Source organism: Nothobranchius furzeri, chromosome 19 (assembly GCF_043380555.1).
Source record: "Nothobranchius furzeri strain GRZ-AD chromosome 19, NfurGRZ-RIMD1, whole genome shotgun sequence".
In the NCBI taxonomy this organism is placed as follows: Eukaryota; Metazoa; Chordata; class Actinopteri; order Cyprinodontiformes; family Nothobranchiidae; genus Nothobranchius; species Nothobranchius furzeri.
Window position 1 is genome coordinate 2,968,703 of NC_091759.1, and position 13,330 is coordinate 2,982,032.

Sequence of the window (13,330 nt, forward strand, 5' to 3'; positions counted from 1 at the left end):
TTCTAGTGTGTAATCATGCTTATTACGAACTTTTACAAGCTGATAAATCTCAAAGTGCGTGACTGGCATGGTCAAAACACCCGTCCTTATTTTTAATTTAAATTGCAGTACGACATGTGCAATCCAGGGCAAAGCGGATTAGAAAATAGCATTTTTAGCTCCGTTGACTTGCATTCATTTTTTCTTTTTCCCGGGGACCCATGAGCCGACCGGAGAGGGTGGAGACTTAGGCTCCCTGTAGAATTAACATGTTGGCAAGGTTCCAATAAACTTGTAGAATTCTTGCAAAAAGAGTCGTTTAGGCCCATGAAAGACAGACCTTTGATCGATAAATGAAAACACAAGACTCAAAAGTCCTAAAGTCATTTTGGTTTAAAGAGTAAGAGAATTTCATGTCGATAACAAAAAATAAAAAACACTCTACTTGTCAGTTTATGAAACAAGTCAAGCCTGTGGTCTCAGCAGAGAGCCGAAGTAAAGATCAGAACTTCTTTCAGGATGGTCAATCTGCCTCTTTTAACAAACCACCTACAGTAGCAGATAGACTGACCAATGTACACAGAGAATGATTGATGACATCATTAAGGTGGCACACAGTGTTCCAATGGCACTCGTTCTGGTAGGAGATTTAATGGGCGCACACGCACACGCACACACACACACACACACACACACACACACACACACACACACACACACACACACACACACACACACACACACACACACACAGTCATTTACTGAACTCGCTGTAAGTGCCCGAGCTCTTCAGCTCTCTCATTCGTCTTCCTCTCACTTCCTAAAAATCAACATATGTGCATGGCTGTGTGAGTGTCTGTGCATGTGTAAGAGTAGCTGACACACACCTTCGTAGGGTCGGCACATCCACCTAACTCCCCTGGAGTTCACAAACAGACACAGGCAGAGAGAACGAGTTGGCTCGGTGGCCTTGCCATCTGTCCATTAATCAAGGTGCCACATGGAGCCCCTCTCTCTGTCTCCGTCTCTGTCCTCACTTGTGCTCGTAAAACATTATATGAGTGGAAAATGGACAGTGCACTTGTATTTGTGTGTTTGTTTGATATTTTATTGTAATTTTGAGATGTTCTGGGAGCTTTCTGTTCGTTCTATAACATCCAATAAATAGATTACCACTCCTGCCCGAATTTCTATTTGTATTCATTTTTCTCTGTCGGTTCACTGTTGTGACATTCATGGCTCATTTTCAAGAGACATTCACTCCATTCTCCCTTTAGTGCTCCAAACGACACGTTTAACTATATAAAAGTGTTATGATAGGAGTGTCCCTTTAATAGGTTAGCTGGCTTGATGCTTCCTGACAGATTGCCTTTCCGCCGGTGTTATTCAGGAGTTTTCACATCAGTTGTTGGCTGGTTGGATTTAAAGGTCAAATCTGAGCTGAGTGGAGCTAGAAACGGCCTTCCTTTAATTCTACTTTTGTTTAATTTAGACAAAAAAAAAAAGCTAAATAAGGACATTGCTTTGGGGGAAATATATTAAATATAATATAAATCTCAGTATCTGTTAGGTTCAATGCATACTCGTATTTGTTAGTAGATGAACCATCAGATGAATAATGTCATTTTGTTGGGATCAGGCGCATCACTTTTGGGCTAACAGCTGTTTGATTAAAAAAAAATGTGGCTTACACACTGGAGCCAAGGCACATAGAAAGGGGTACAATAGCTTGTGTCATTGCAAATGCAGCCCAACACTTTGGTTTTATTACTAGCCATGCTTTCTCACATGGTGAATAATATACTCCACTGGTATGTTTCTGCATGAGTAGTGAGAATACAATGTTACTACTATTATAATCATTTAAAGAGCAACCCCCAAATCAACAATTTTTTGCTGATAAACTATATAAATGAGTGTCTGTAGACACCTGTGTTCAATAATTTAGCAATTGAAAGCATCTTAGTTAAAATTTAAACATTCTGCCTAAAACTATCATTGTTGCGCCCTCTTCAGGTGAAAACTGCACTGGATTTGAATTTAAATCTGCCAATGCTATTGGCTAAGAGGTACCCCATGACATTAGCTGGTACCAAATGATGTCAAATGCTGCTGTGAGCCTGTATGTGTGTGTACTTGTTAGCGGCACCGTCATCTCGGTCTGTCGGGCAACGCCTCCTTGTCAGTGGTAGCGCTAGCAGCTTGCCCTCATGCTTGCTCCAGGGAGGGCCTAAGCCTCGGCCTCATGGTAAAAGTGTTATATCCTAGAAATCTGAGGGTAGTAGAGTCATTCAACAGTAGTTTCCTGGCTAAAAGCGTCCGCCAACCTCAGTTAACTATGGTTTGCGAAATTGGCCTGTAGCTACATCAGCTCAGAATTTGATGGGTGTTAGATCATCTGCCCTCACGCTCATGGATTCATTCTCAGCTCTACTTCTGTATTTTCTGGGAGTGACTAGATTCAAGACACAGCCAAGATGGAGGTGGTGGGGACCGCCCACTGGGTTTCAGAAATTTACTGGTAAAAGTGTCCAGGTGTGTATATATATATGTATATATATATATATATATATATGGCCTCTTCAGCTGCAGGAGCCAGGACCATCCAGCCCTGTGATTGGCCAAGACACCGCCCCTCCTCCACCTCTCATCCAGGCTACTGATGAGCAAAGTTGACCTGAATCCCTCTGATGACCTACACCTATAAAGGCTGTGCTTAGGCAGTCTGGGAGGCAGCAGTGCTGGGCTTCTGCTGTCTGTGGTTTTGTTTTGAACCCATTTTGTTTTTGATGAGTTTTAACCTGAAAACTCTGAGATAATCCCCTGGGATCTTGGTAGACTGTCTTTAACAGTCTTGGTGAGGGTATTTCCCTCTTTGTTTAAGGTTAACTTGGCTTGATACAACTTTACTGACTTTGGTTTAAAACACCTGTTTTGGTAAAACGTTTAACATAAGTTTAAACCAGGTGTTTAATGTCAATAGAATGATTTATGTTAATGTTATTATTTATGGCTTTTAACAAAGTCTTAGTATGTTGGGTTTAAAGGTTAACTCTGGGTTTAGAAACTTTTATCAACTCCGTATATTTAAAAAGGCGTTCTGATTCGGTAAAACTTTTAACAAAGTTTTAATCAGGTGTTTTTCATGTAGGTAAACTGTCTCTTAATGTTAACCTTTTTGCTATGTTTTCATTTGGAATTATTTTTATAATGCCCTCCATCTGTTTGCTCCCTTATTTTTACAACCTTTTTATGACAATTAAACCCATTTTAAATCAAGTATCTTGTTTCTTATGTTACTCTCTCATTCACATTTTAACACCTTCTGTCGGGGACATAACATAAATGGGGGCTCGTCTGGGACGTTTTAACCTCAGACAGTCAAGGAACAGAAAAATCCCTTGGTGGCGGTGTTTTCATGCCGTTTTAATTGTTTTAAAGGTTTTAAGCAACAGATGGCTGACTGGACTAGCGGGCGCGACTGGAGGCCCCGCCCTGTTGGAGAAACGCTGGTGGAAGGACTTTCAGAGTCCACATGAGTCCACTTCACCAAACCTGATGATTAAAAACAGATCCTATGCTCTCACACACACACACACACACACACACATATATATATATATATATATATATATATATATATATATATATTCACTCATTCATTCATTCATTCATACTTTGCCAGAAACTCCAGAAGACACAGGTGGGGGCCTCAACTATCGCCTGGATTAAAGACTAGCTGACAAACAGGCCACAGTTTGTGAGGCTGAAGAACTGCACATCAAACCAGGCGATCAGTAACATTGGAGCACCACAGGGGACTGTACTCTCACCATTCCTTTTCACCCTGTACACCTCAGACTTCCAGTACAAATCAGAGACCTGTCATCTACAGAAATACTCAGATGACTCTGTAGTCGTCGGGTGTATCAGAGATGGACAGGAAGCTGAGTACAGAGAGCTGGTGGAGCGCTTTGTGGCATGGTGTGGAAACAATCATCTGACGTTGAACGTGAACAAAACAAAGGAGATGATTTTAGACTTCAGAAGAAACAGGGTGTAGTCAAACACTGTTTCCATCATGGGAGAAGAAGTGGAGGTAGTTGAGGAATACAAATACATTGGAGTTCACCTGGACAACAGACTGGACTGGAGAAAGAACAGCAAAGTCGTTTACAAGAAGGGACACAGCAGACTGCACTTCTTGAGGTCGCTTAGGTCCTTCAATGTCTGTAGCAAGATGCTGCAGATCTTCTACAAGTCTGTTGAGAGTTTAATGTCTTCAGCCATCGTCTGTTGGGGTAGCAGCATCAGAAGCAGGGACCTGAAAAGGCTCAACAGCCTACTAAAAAAGGCTGGTTCTGTTCTGGGGACGACTGTGGAACCACTGGAGGAGATAATGCAAAGAAGGATTCTCCAGAGAATCAAGAAAATGATGGACAACCCTGAGCATTCTCTTCACAAGACTGTCCGACAACGGAAGAGTGTCTTCAGTCAGAGGCTTCTTCAGTTTCGCTGCAACACTGACCGCTACTGGAGATCCTTCCTGCCAACAGCCATTATAATATACAATAACTCTTTGACGACTTGATTATTATTATTATTATTATTATTCAGAGCTACTACAGCAATCAATTTCCCTCTGGGATTAATAAAGTATTTTTGAATTGAATTGAATTGAATAACCCCAACAAACAGGATCAAAGACAAGAGTCAGCCCTGATGGGTTGCAACCCAAACTGGGAATGTGTTCAACGTTCTGCAAAGTATGGGGTCACAACTCTAACTTGGTTGTACAGGGACTGGAAAACCTATAAATGTCCATAAATGTCCTGTCCAAAATGCCAAAAACAGGCATTTAAAGATAATTGGTGATTCTAAATAGACTGTGTGTGTTCATTGTGGGTTGTCTCTATACGACCTTGTAATGGACTGGCCACCTGTCTAGGATGCACTCCAACTCCTGTCCAATAACTAGGGGATTTAAGGGTTATTCTAATAACCTTGACCTGCATTTCAGATGTGTACCGAGTCTCTGTGACCCTAAATGGGATTAAGAAGGCATAAATTATTTTCTTAACTGTCCAAAAACAAAACTATCATAGACCCTTTAGTATTCACTGTTATACAGCCTAATGTGGGATGCAACCAAAGGTCCCCCAATCCTTGACGTGAAATACACACTCCCAGCTAAAGCTAATCTTCCTTCTAGCTCCATCTAATGAGTCACAAGTCAAAGTGCTTGTCTAGGCATCGGTAAAGTTTCAAATACCTTTCAGTCTTTCAGCTCCAGAGGAACATGTCTCTCATAAATTTGAGCCCTCTTTATTTTTTGAATTTCAATATTAGGGTTATTTTTTCTGTCCCTGAGGGAATAAGTAAAATGGTATCTCCAGGTTCTGCTTTCCAGACCAAGCAGGCCGTCCACACCGAACTACTTTGTATGGTTAAAACTGAAACAGCATATGCAGTGTCTAGAGGGTTCGATCTCTTCAGAGCATTCTATAGAGGTTAAATAGTGCCTTGGTGTTATTGTTTGAAATAAGATTTGAGTGGAGCATGCATCCTGTCCTTCACGCTGTCTCGATGTGGTTTCTCTGGGATTCACAGATTTTTCTACAGAGCTTATTTAGTGCTAGCAACGTTCAAAACTACAAAGTTTTACTAAAGAGCCACAAGGTGAGGAATGAAAAGGACACCTATTTTATCAGTAACGCTGCTGTACAAATAGTCTTTCAGCCGACAGGAGCCTACCTGAAGTGAAGCCTGTGGTTTGGGACCATCTTCTGTCATACGATGCCTAAAATAACAAAGCCTGGACATATTAGTTTCTTAGCAACAGCCATTAAAGAAGGATGTTGGACAGAGCTGTTTATGTCGAGAGCATCACTAATTGTGTTTTAGAGTTTTCACGTTGAACATCCGCTCCTCTGGAGTTGTAGTGGACCAGTGAAAATGTCTCTACCCACATCACATCTCAGCAAAGACCCCGTCCTGATCGGTGGCTGTTTACCAATGGGCCTAACTTACTGTGCTTCACTTTACAGCACTGCACTCCTCCTGAGGGACTTAAGGGTACGCCCTTCTATGAAGAGATTTAGGTAAAATAAAGACCCCCTTATATCATATTTAGGGAAGACAAGAAGATAAAAGTCCTTAAAACAACAGAACGGTCAAACGAAGGTGACAGGTAAGCTAGACCTGACTGAACTGGATTGGTTTTATCCTACCTGTCTACAAGGATCTAGGCTGTCATGGTAACGAGAGCTTAAAGGGTGTCAGTTCACCCAGGATGTCTGGTTCATGAGAGGAAGGCAGGAAAGTAGCAGAAGCCCGGGTTTAGAAAGTGTCCTTTAACCTCGGAGCGCCAGAGCTCAACCTGGAGCTGGATGGGTTCCACTGGAGATCCCAGGTGCTACTCATCCTCCCTTCCTTCACAGTTTAAGGGCTGTGAGCCAACAAACAGTTACTGTTTTTAACACTTCATAGATTAAGAAGGTCGTTTGTTGTCTTTCTTAACTTCTTCTGTTTCTCTAAAGTCACTTTATCATTCCAAATACTATTTTCCAGTTTCACACTCGGTCTTTATGTGTCACAGTAACCCAGTGTCATTCTTTCAACACACACACACACACACGCACACGCGCGCACACACACACACACACACACACACACACACACACACACACACACACACACACTGAAAAGTGTGTTTAATGTTAAAGTATGTGTGTCCAGCCACGGTCTGAATCCAGCTGAAGGAAGACATGACAAACGACTTTGGCATTTCACATGAAAGACACCTCCAGTGTGTGGTGTGTGTGTGTGTGTGTGTGTGTGTGTGTGTGTGTGTGTGTGTGTGTGTGTGTGTGTGTGTGTGTGGTTTTTGTTTGAGCCCACTCATCAGCACATAGACAGACTGAGATATGTGAACTCTTAAGTTGTTGTTTTGTTTAATTATAAGACATAAAAAATGAGCATGTAGCTTATTGCCTCTATGCTTAAATTATATTTTCCACCTGAATAAGAATCATTACTCCTCCCATGATGAACATTTTATTATGGCTCTAAAATGAATGTGAAAATTTCCTTCTGGATCAAAATCATTAATTTTTCAGCATTTTTTTATGCATTGAAGTTGTTAAAAAACAACAGTTATATATTCAAAGTGTAACAAACCATAAAAGCAGCAGAATCACCGAGGTTTCTTAGCCTCGACATCTACACAGACAGTACCCGAAGCAAAAGCATCTTGTTCTACAGGTCGGTCTGGCCACTGACTCAGGAGGACTGATCAGTATTGGGTCATGCCAATCACAGCGCTCTATCAAGCATCATCATACGTTGGTGATATTCTTAGTCCTCACACAGCAGGTCCCTGAGGTCCAGTGAACAAAGCCTACTGGTTGTACAGCACCAGGCTAAAAACTATAGGAGACAGATCATTTGCTGCTGTGGCCCTCAGACTCTGGACGTCTCTCCCCTGAGCCTGAGAACAGTGGACTCAGTGGTCTCCTTTAAAAAGCAGCTGCAGACTCACCTGTTCAAGCTGGCTTTGCGTGACCTTAGTCACCGTTTTCTTATTCTGTTCTTTCTACCTATTCCTCCTTCCTCAGGAATTCCCACTCACTCTCTCTCTTTCTTTACATTTTTTAATAACAATTGTCTATTTTTGCTAATTTTAAACACATTTTTAATCATTTCCTAGACTCTTTTTTTATATTTTAAAGTTTTTGTTTTTGTGAAGTGCCTTGTGATTTTTATCTAAAGAGGCATTATAAAAAAAAGATTGTTTTCTTTCTTTCAGTATGGTGGGCCAATGACAGTGCTCCATCAGTTTGGTGGGCCAATTCAATTTTTTTATACATATTTAGCGCCAAATCACGACAAGAGTCGTCTCAAGGCACTTCACATAATAAACATTCCAATCCAGGTCAGTTCATTAAGCCAATCAGAAATAATGTTTCCTATATAAGGAAGCCAGCCAATTGCATCAAGTGACTTTACAGCAATCCTCATACTAAGCAAGCATTTAGCGACAGTGGAGAGGAAAACTCCCTTTTAACAGGAAGAAACCTCCAGAGAATCCTGGCTCAGTATAAGCAGCCATCCTCCACGACTCACTGGGGATGGAGAAGACAGAGCAGGCGCGCGCGCGCGCGCGCACACACACACACACACACACACACACACACACACACACACACACACACACACACACACACCAAACAATGTGTATGGTTACATTGTGATTTCTTAGTGATTATTCTATTTGGGGAGAGATAAACTTTATTGTATTTATCCTAGTGAATCTATAATTAAGCGGGTAAACTAGTAGTAGCACATCCAACGTCAAGGAAAGCAAAAAGTTATTATCAGGAGAGGGAGAATGTTTAAGTGGTTAGCAGCAGTGTGCAATCACAGCGCTCTATTGTAAAAACACTAAAGAGAAATTCGACAAGCAAGCAGCAAACTTAACTTTCTGGGAACTATTGGGCAAATCTGTAATTAGCTGTGATGTAGCTAGCAGATGCAGCCAACTCTAAAAATCTGTGGTTCCATTAACAGACTTTGTTCCTGAACGTTGTGCAGATGGAGATCTTAAAACACGTTCCACCCCCTGGACTTCAGGATGATCTAAAATATAATCTGACAACAGGTTTGGTCCCTGATGGAGGCTTAAACATGTCTGGTACTCTTCCAGTTTAATTTCAAAGAGTCTGTAGACAATCAAAAGCTAACCTGGAGGCTTTAACATTAACACTTCAGTGTAATTTAAGTTTAATGGTAAATTAACCTTAAAATGGTAAAACTGCTGACATTTTTATCATAATAACCATATGAACCGACAACAATTTTGCGAACTTATGGGTCTTGGACTTAATTTTCTGACATTTCAGACCAAGAGCTCAGTTTTGTTCTGTTTGGACACATTCTTCCTTCAGCCATGTTTGTTGCTATGTGACAACAAGCTGAGGGGTAATGCTCACCTTTGCACACCGGTCGGTGGTCGCTCCAGGCTGCAAAGACTTCGGCGACTCGCTGACAGCTGATGGTTTTGCTGCCCTGGAGGACGTAGTCCTCTCCACAACTGAACTGCACCACACTGCCAATGCTGCACAGAGAGTGAGAATTATATTCAATGGAATAAACTAACACTGTGGCCCAATCCCAATACTCGCAATGCGCCCTTCAGTGAAGTGCACTTGGAGGAAGTGCGCAGTAAGGTTTCGAGTGTGTAGTTGACAGTAACTGCCGAACTGGGACAGGGAGAATTGTGCCACCGAGCATGCTGGAATGCTGGTCGCTGTTTGTGCTACTTTAAAAAAAATTTTTTTAACAACTTCAAACAATTATTTGACAAAATTTACATTCAAACTTAAAATGAACTTCTTTCATTTGAAAATACATATTTTCAGAAAAGGCACTTGGGCCGTTGTTCCTCCTTCTGCAACAGTTGCATCAATGCGGACTTGGGCGAAGTGCAGATCAACTGTGCAAAAGGGGCGTGGTCAACTTCTACACTTGAGAATCAGGACATCCTAAGCACTCACACCCTGGATGGGAACGCTCGACTGAAGGGCCCAAGGGTGGGAGTGTGAGTATTGGGACTGGGCCTATGAGTGAGCAGTTGATGTCTCTAAGTTTACTGCACTCTAAAAAATAAAGCATTGGTTCAACAAAAAAACATATGTTAACGTTTTCCACTAGAATTTTTAAGTTAAACCAACTTCTGGCAGAATTACATTAAATCAGCGCAATATTTTTGAGTGTGGTGAAGTAGCCTTTTCGTGACTACAAAGCACATTCCTAAATTACATGAACTTAATAATTGTCAACAAGAACTCAAGAATTTAAGTTGGTACAACATAATATTGATGTATGTTGACGTAACTTTTTGGCTACATTAAAACATATTCCTAAGTTACATGAACTTAATAATTGTCAACAATTACGCAAGAATTTAAGTTGATCCAACATAATATTCATTTATGTTGAAGTAACTTTTTGGCCACATTTAAACACATTCCTAAGTTACATGAACTTAATAATTGTCAACAAGAACGCAAGAATTTAAGTTGGTCCAATATAATATTTCAGTTATACAGTAGTGTAGTAGCTTTTTGGTCACAAAAAATAAACTTCAAATATTAACTCAATTATGTATGATCCCTGCAGGAGATTCTATAAGGGCATTTTTCTGTTTCTCAGGAGGCTAAGTTGCTCCAAAATAGAACCATGATGATTTGGTCGTCTCTTATAACCATGACTACCTTGTGGGAGGGTTCATCCAAGGTGGTGCCTGCCCACAAAGAAGTCAAGGTTCTAAGACATAAGAAAGTTGTTGATCAGACTTTTTACCAAATGAAATTCAGCCTCAACATGTGCTTTGACTGCTCTTGTGTCATGACCTTCAGAAAAATAATAGGATGTTGTGTGTATTTTTGTTTGAAGGTGGCTGAGTAAAATCAGCTCTCAGCAAGGAGATGCCAAATACCTTCTGAATGGTTGCTAGGAGTATTCAGGGTAGGGGTGTCACTCCAGTCCTCAAAGGGCCGTAATCCCACGTTTTAGCGTTTCCCGGTTTCAACACACCTGATTTCAGTCAGCAGTTCATTAACAGGTTTCTGCAGAGTTTGATGATCTGCTGCACAGGTGAATTATCTGTGTTGGAACAGGGAAAACACTAAAAGATGCAGGACACCGGCCCCCATGGACCAGAATTTGACACCCCTTATGTAGAGGCATGAGGGAGATGTCCTAACCTGGCATCTGGACATCAGCTAAGGAACTCAGACCTGGTGCTCAGAAATAATAGAAATTCAGACAGAATTATTCAAATGAGTTAGACCCATTTAATAACAATAACAGCACAATTCTTTAACATGTAAAGTGCAAGATTTGAGGGCTTAATTTTCTTAAGACACAAAACGCCCACTGAAACTTATGAGGAACAGTGTATTAAAGTGTAATAAAACCCAATACATGAATCATAATTTTTGACTTGAATAAGGGACAGTGAATCAAAACAAAATATCAAAGAGTTCAATACATTTAAATTCACTAATTTAAACATAAAATGAGCAAAGTTTCTCTCATTCAACTTTGTCAGTACTTTAGCAAAGTCATATTCATTCTCATTTATATTTGACTTTTCAACTACCAGATTAATGCCAGCTAAAGAGGGCATTATATATAAACTTCAAAACACACCACTATCCTCAGAACAAAGAGGTAATGGGAGGAATTAACCACAGCTCAAATTCCTTAAAAATGTGCAAACAGCAGCATTTAAGACACAAAAAATTAACTCAGAAGCTTATGAAGAACAGTGCTTTAAAATTTAGTAAAAGCCAATGACTGAAGTAGTGCTGCAAATGCAGAAATAAGAAAAGGTTTTGTGTCTACTTTGAAACTCCCTCATGAACAGTTCATTAAGTCTGCTCTAGAAAATACCCAACTTGAGATTCGTTACTTTAGAGCTGGCTTTTTGTCCATCAAGCTCAAGGCATAGCTTTTGAAATACCTCAAAGGTAAATTTCAGCTGCTTTGGGTAGGTAAGGTTCAGAGTGTAGATAACTCCCATCAGCAAAACACAGGATCTGGCAGCATCAATCCCCTCCAGGATCTTGGATTCCTCAACGATGATCGTTTCAGGCCCATCACCAATGATAGCAATCTTCATGACTTGCATTGCAAGGTCTGCGTTGAGCTCCTCCACATCCTTGTAAGAGAAATTAAAAGAAGTTAGGATGTATAAAATACGTAGCTCAAGCTCTTCAGGATGACGTGAATCAAGTAATGAACTACGACTTCAGGTATGAAAATAAGCTAAAACAGGTTGTCTTTTGTGTTTATCTTTCAGTGATTTTTCTTTGTCATTCTGCAACCCATACAAGCAAAATCAAAGCAGTTTCAATTTTTTTTAATCTCTATAACGTTTGAAAATTTTTCTATTGCCATATTCCCCAGAGTTGGAAAAGTGAGAAAACATTCTTTTGTAACCAGCGCAGTAATTCTACTGATCTGACAGCAGTCCATTTGCTTGAGCATAACATAAATGTTAGAAGTGAATAGCAGGTACTAGCATTGTGTGCAAAAGTGATTAAAATTACTCAATAATGAAACAAACTATTCCTGGGGGTAACATGTCTTTTAGCTTTATGCTAACTTTTTAGGTTCAAGCTAATGTTTATAGCTTTAAGATCATATTTTTAGCTTTATGCTAACTCTTTTAGCTTTAAGCTAATGTTTTCTACTTTATGCCAACATGGAAGTACTGCCGGTAGCACGCCCTCTCAAAGTTTCTTCAGGAACTTTTCCAGTTGGTATCATTATTGTGTCATTTTAATCACTTTTACACACAAAATTCTACTACCTGCTATTCACTTCCATTGTTTATGCTCAGTTAAAGCAGACATATAACTGCCAGATCAAGAAAATTACTGTGCTGGTAACAAAAGGTGTTTTTCTCACTTATCAAACTCTGGGGATTATGGCAATAGACAAATTTTCACTTAGGGGTGGAACATCCCTTCATTACTCAAACTTGAACAGAAAATCCAATGAACAAAAACACACAGAACCTACAGACACATATTTCAAACAAAACAAAAAATTGAAAAAGTAGTCAAGTACTTACGCTGTATTGTTTGAAAAGATCCTCCTCCTTCTCTCCAATATAGACTATGAGGCAGCGAATGGTAATCTCTCTGCGCTTTTCAACTGTGTTGTCCTGATTGATAGAAAAAAATAGATAACGTGTTAAAAAAAATCAGATGCAGGTAGGGCTGGGCAATATGGCAACAATTTCATATCCTGATGCGGCTGATTTTCTATGCTAAAAATTATATACATAACGATATAGCATTAAGTCGCCGTCTTCCTCCGCTTATCCGGGTCCGGGTCGCGGGGGCAGCATCCCAACTAGGGAGCTCCAGACCGTCCTCTCCCCGGCCACCTCCACCAGCTCCTCCAGCAGGACCCCAAGGCGTTCCCGGACCAGATTGGAGATGTAACCTCTCCAACGTGTCCTGGGTCGACCCGGGGGCCTCCTGCCGGCAGGACATGCCCGAAACACCTCCCCGGGAAGGCGTCCAGGAGGCATCCTGACCAGATACCCAAACCACCTCAACTGACTCCTTTCCATCCGGAGGAGCAGCGGTTCTACTCCGAGTCCCTCCTGAATGTCCGAGCTCCTCACCCTATCTCTAAGGCTGAGCCCGGCCACCCTACGGAGGAAACTCATTTCGGCCGCTTGTTTTCACTGTTGTTGAGTGAGTAGAGTGTTTCCTTGATATGTGTGATTTTAGGCTACCCCATGATTTAAATGAACAAAAACAATCTAGGT

At 40.8% G+C, this 13,330-nt stretch overlaps 1 protein-coding gene across 10 annotated transcripts in view; it reads right to left on the reverse strand.

The window, feature by feature from the left end:
* The window catches only part of LOC107372769 (CUB and sushi domain-containing protein 3), a 630,513-nt gene that overhangs the window by 243,571 nt on the left and 373,612 nt on the right, over positions 1 to 13,330 (reverse strand). For all 10 annotated transcript variants that reach the window (XM_070547446.1, XM_070547444.1, XM_070547452.1 and 7 more), the window contains one exon: positions 8,970 to 9,094. In XM_070547446.1, coding sequence (XP_070403547.1) covers positions 8,970 to 9,094 — 125 coding nt within the window. The remainder of the gene's footprint in view (positions 1 to 8,969; positions 9,095 to 13,330) is intronic.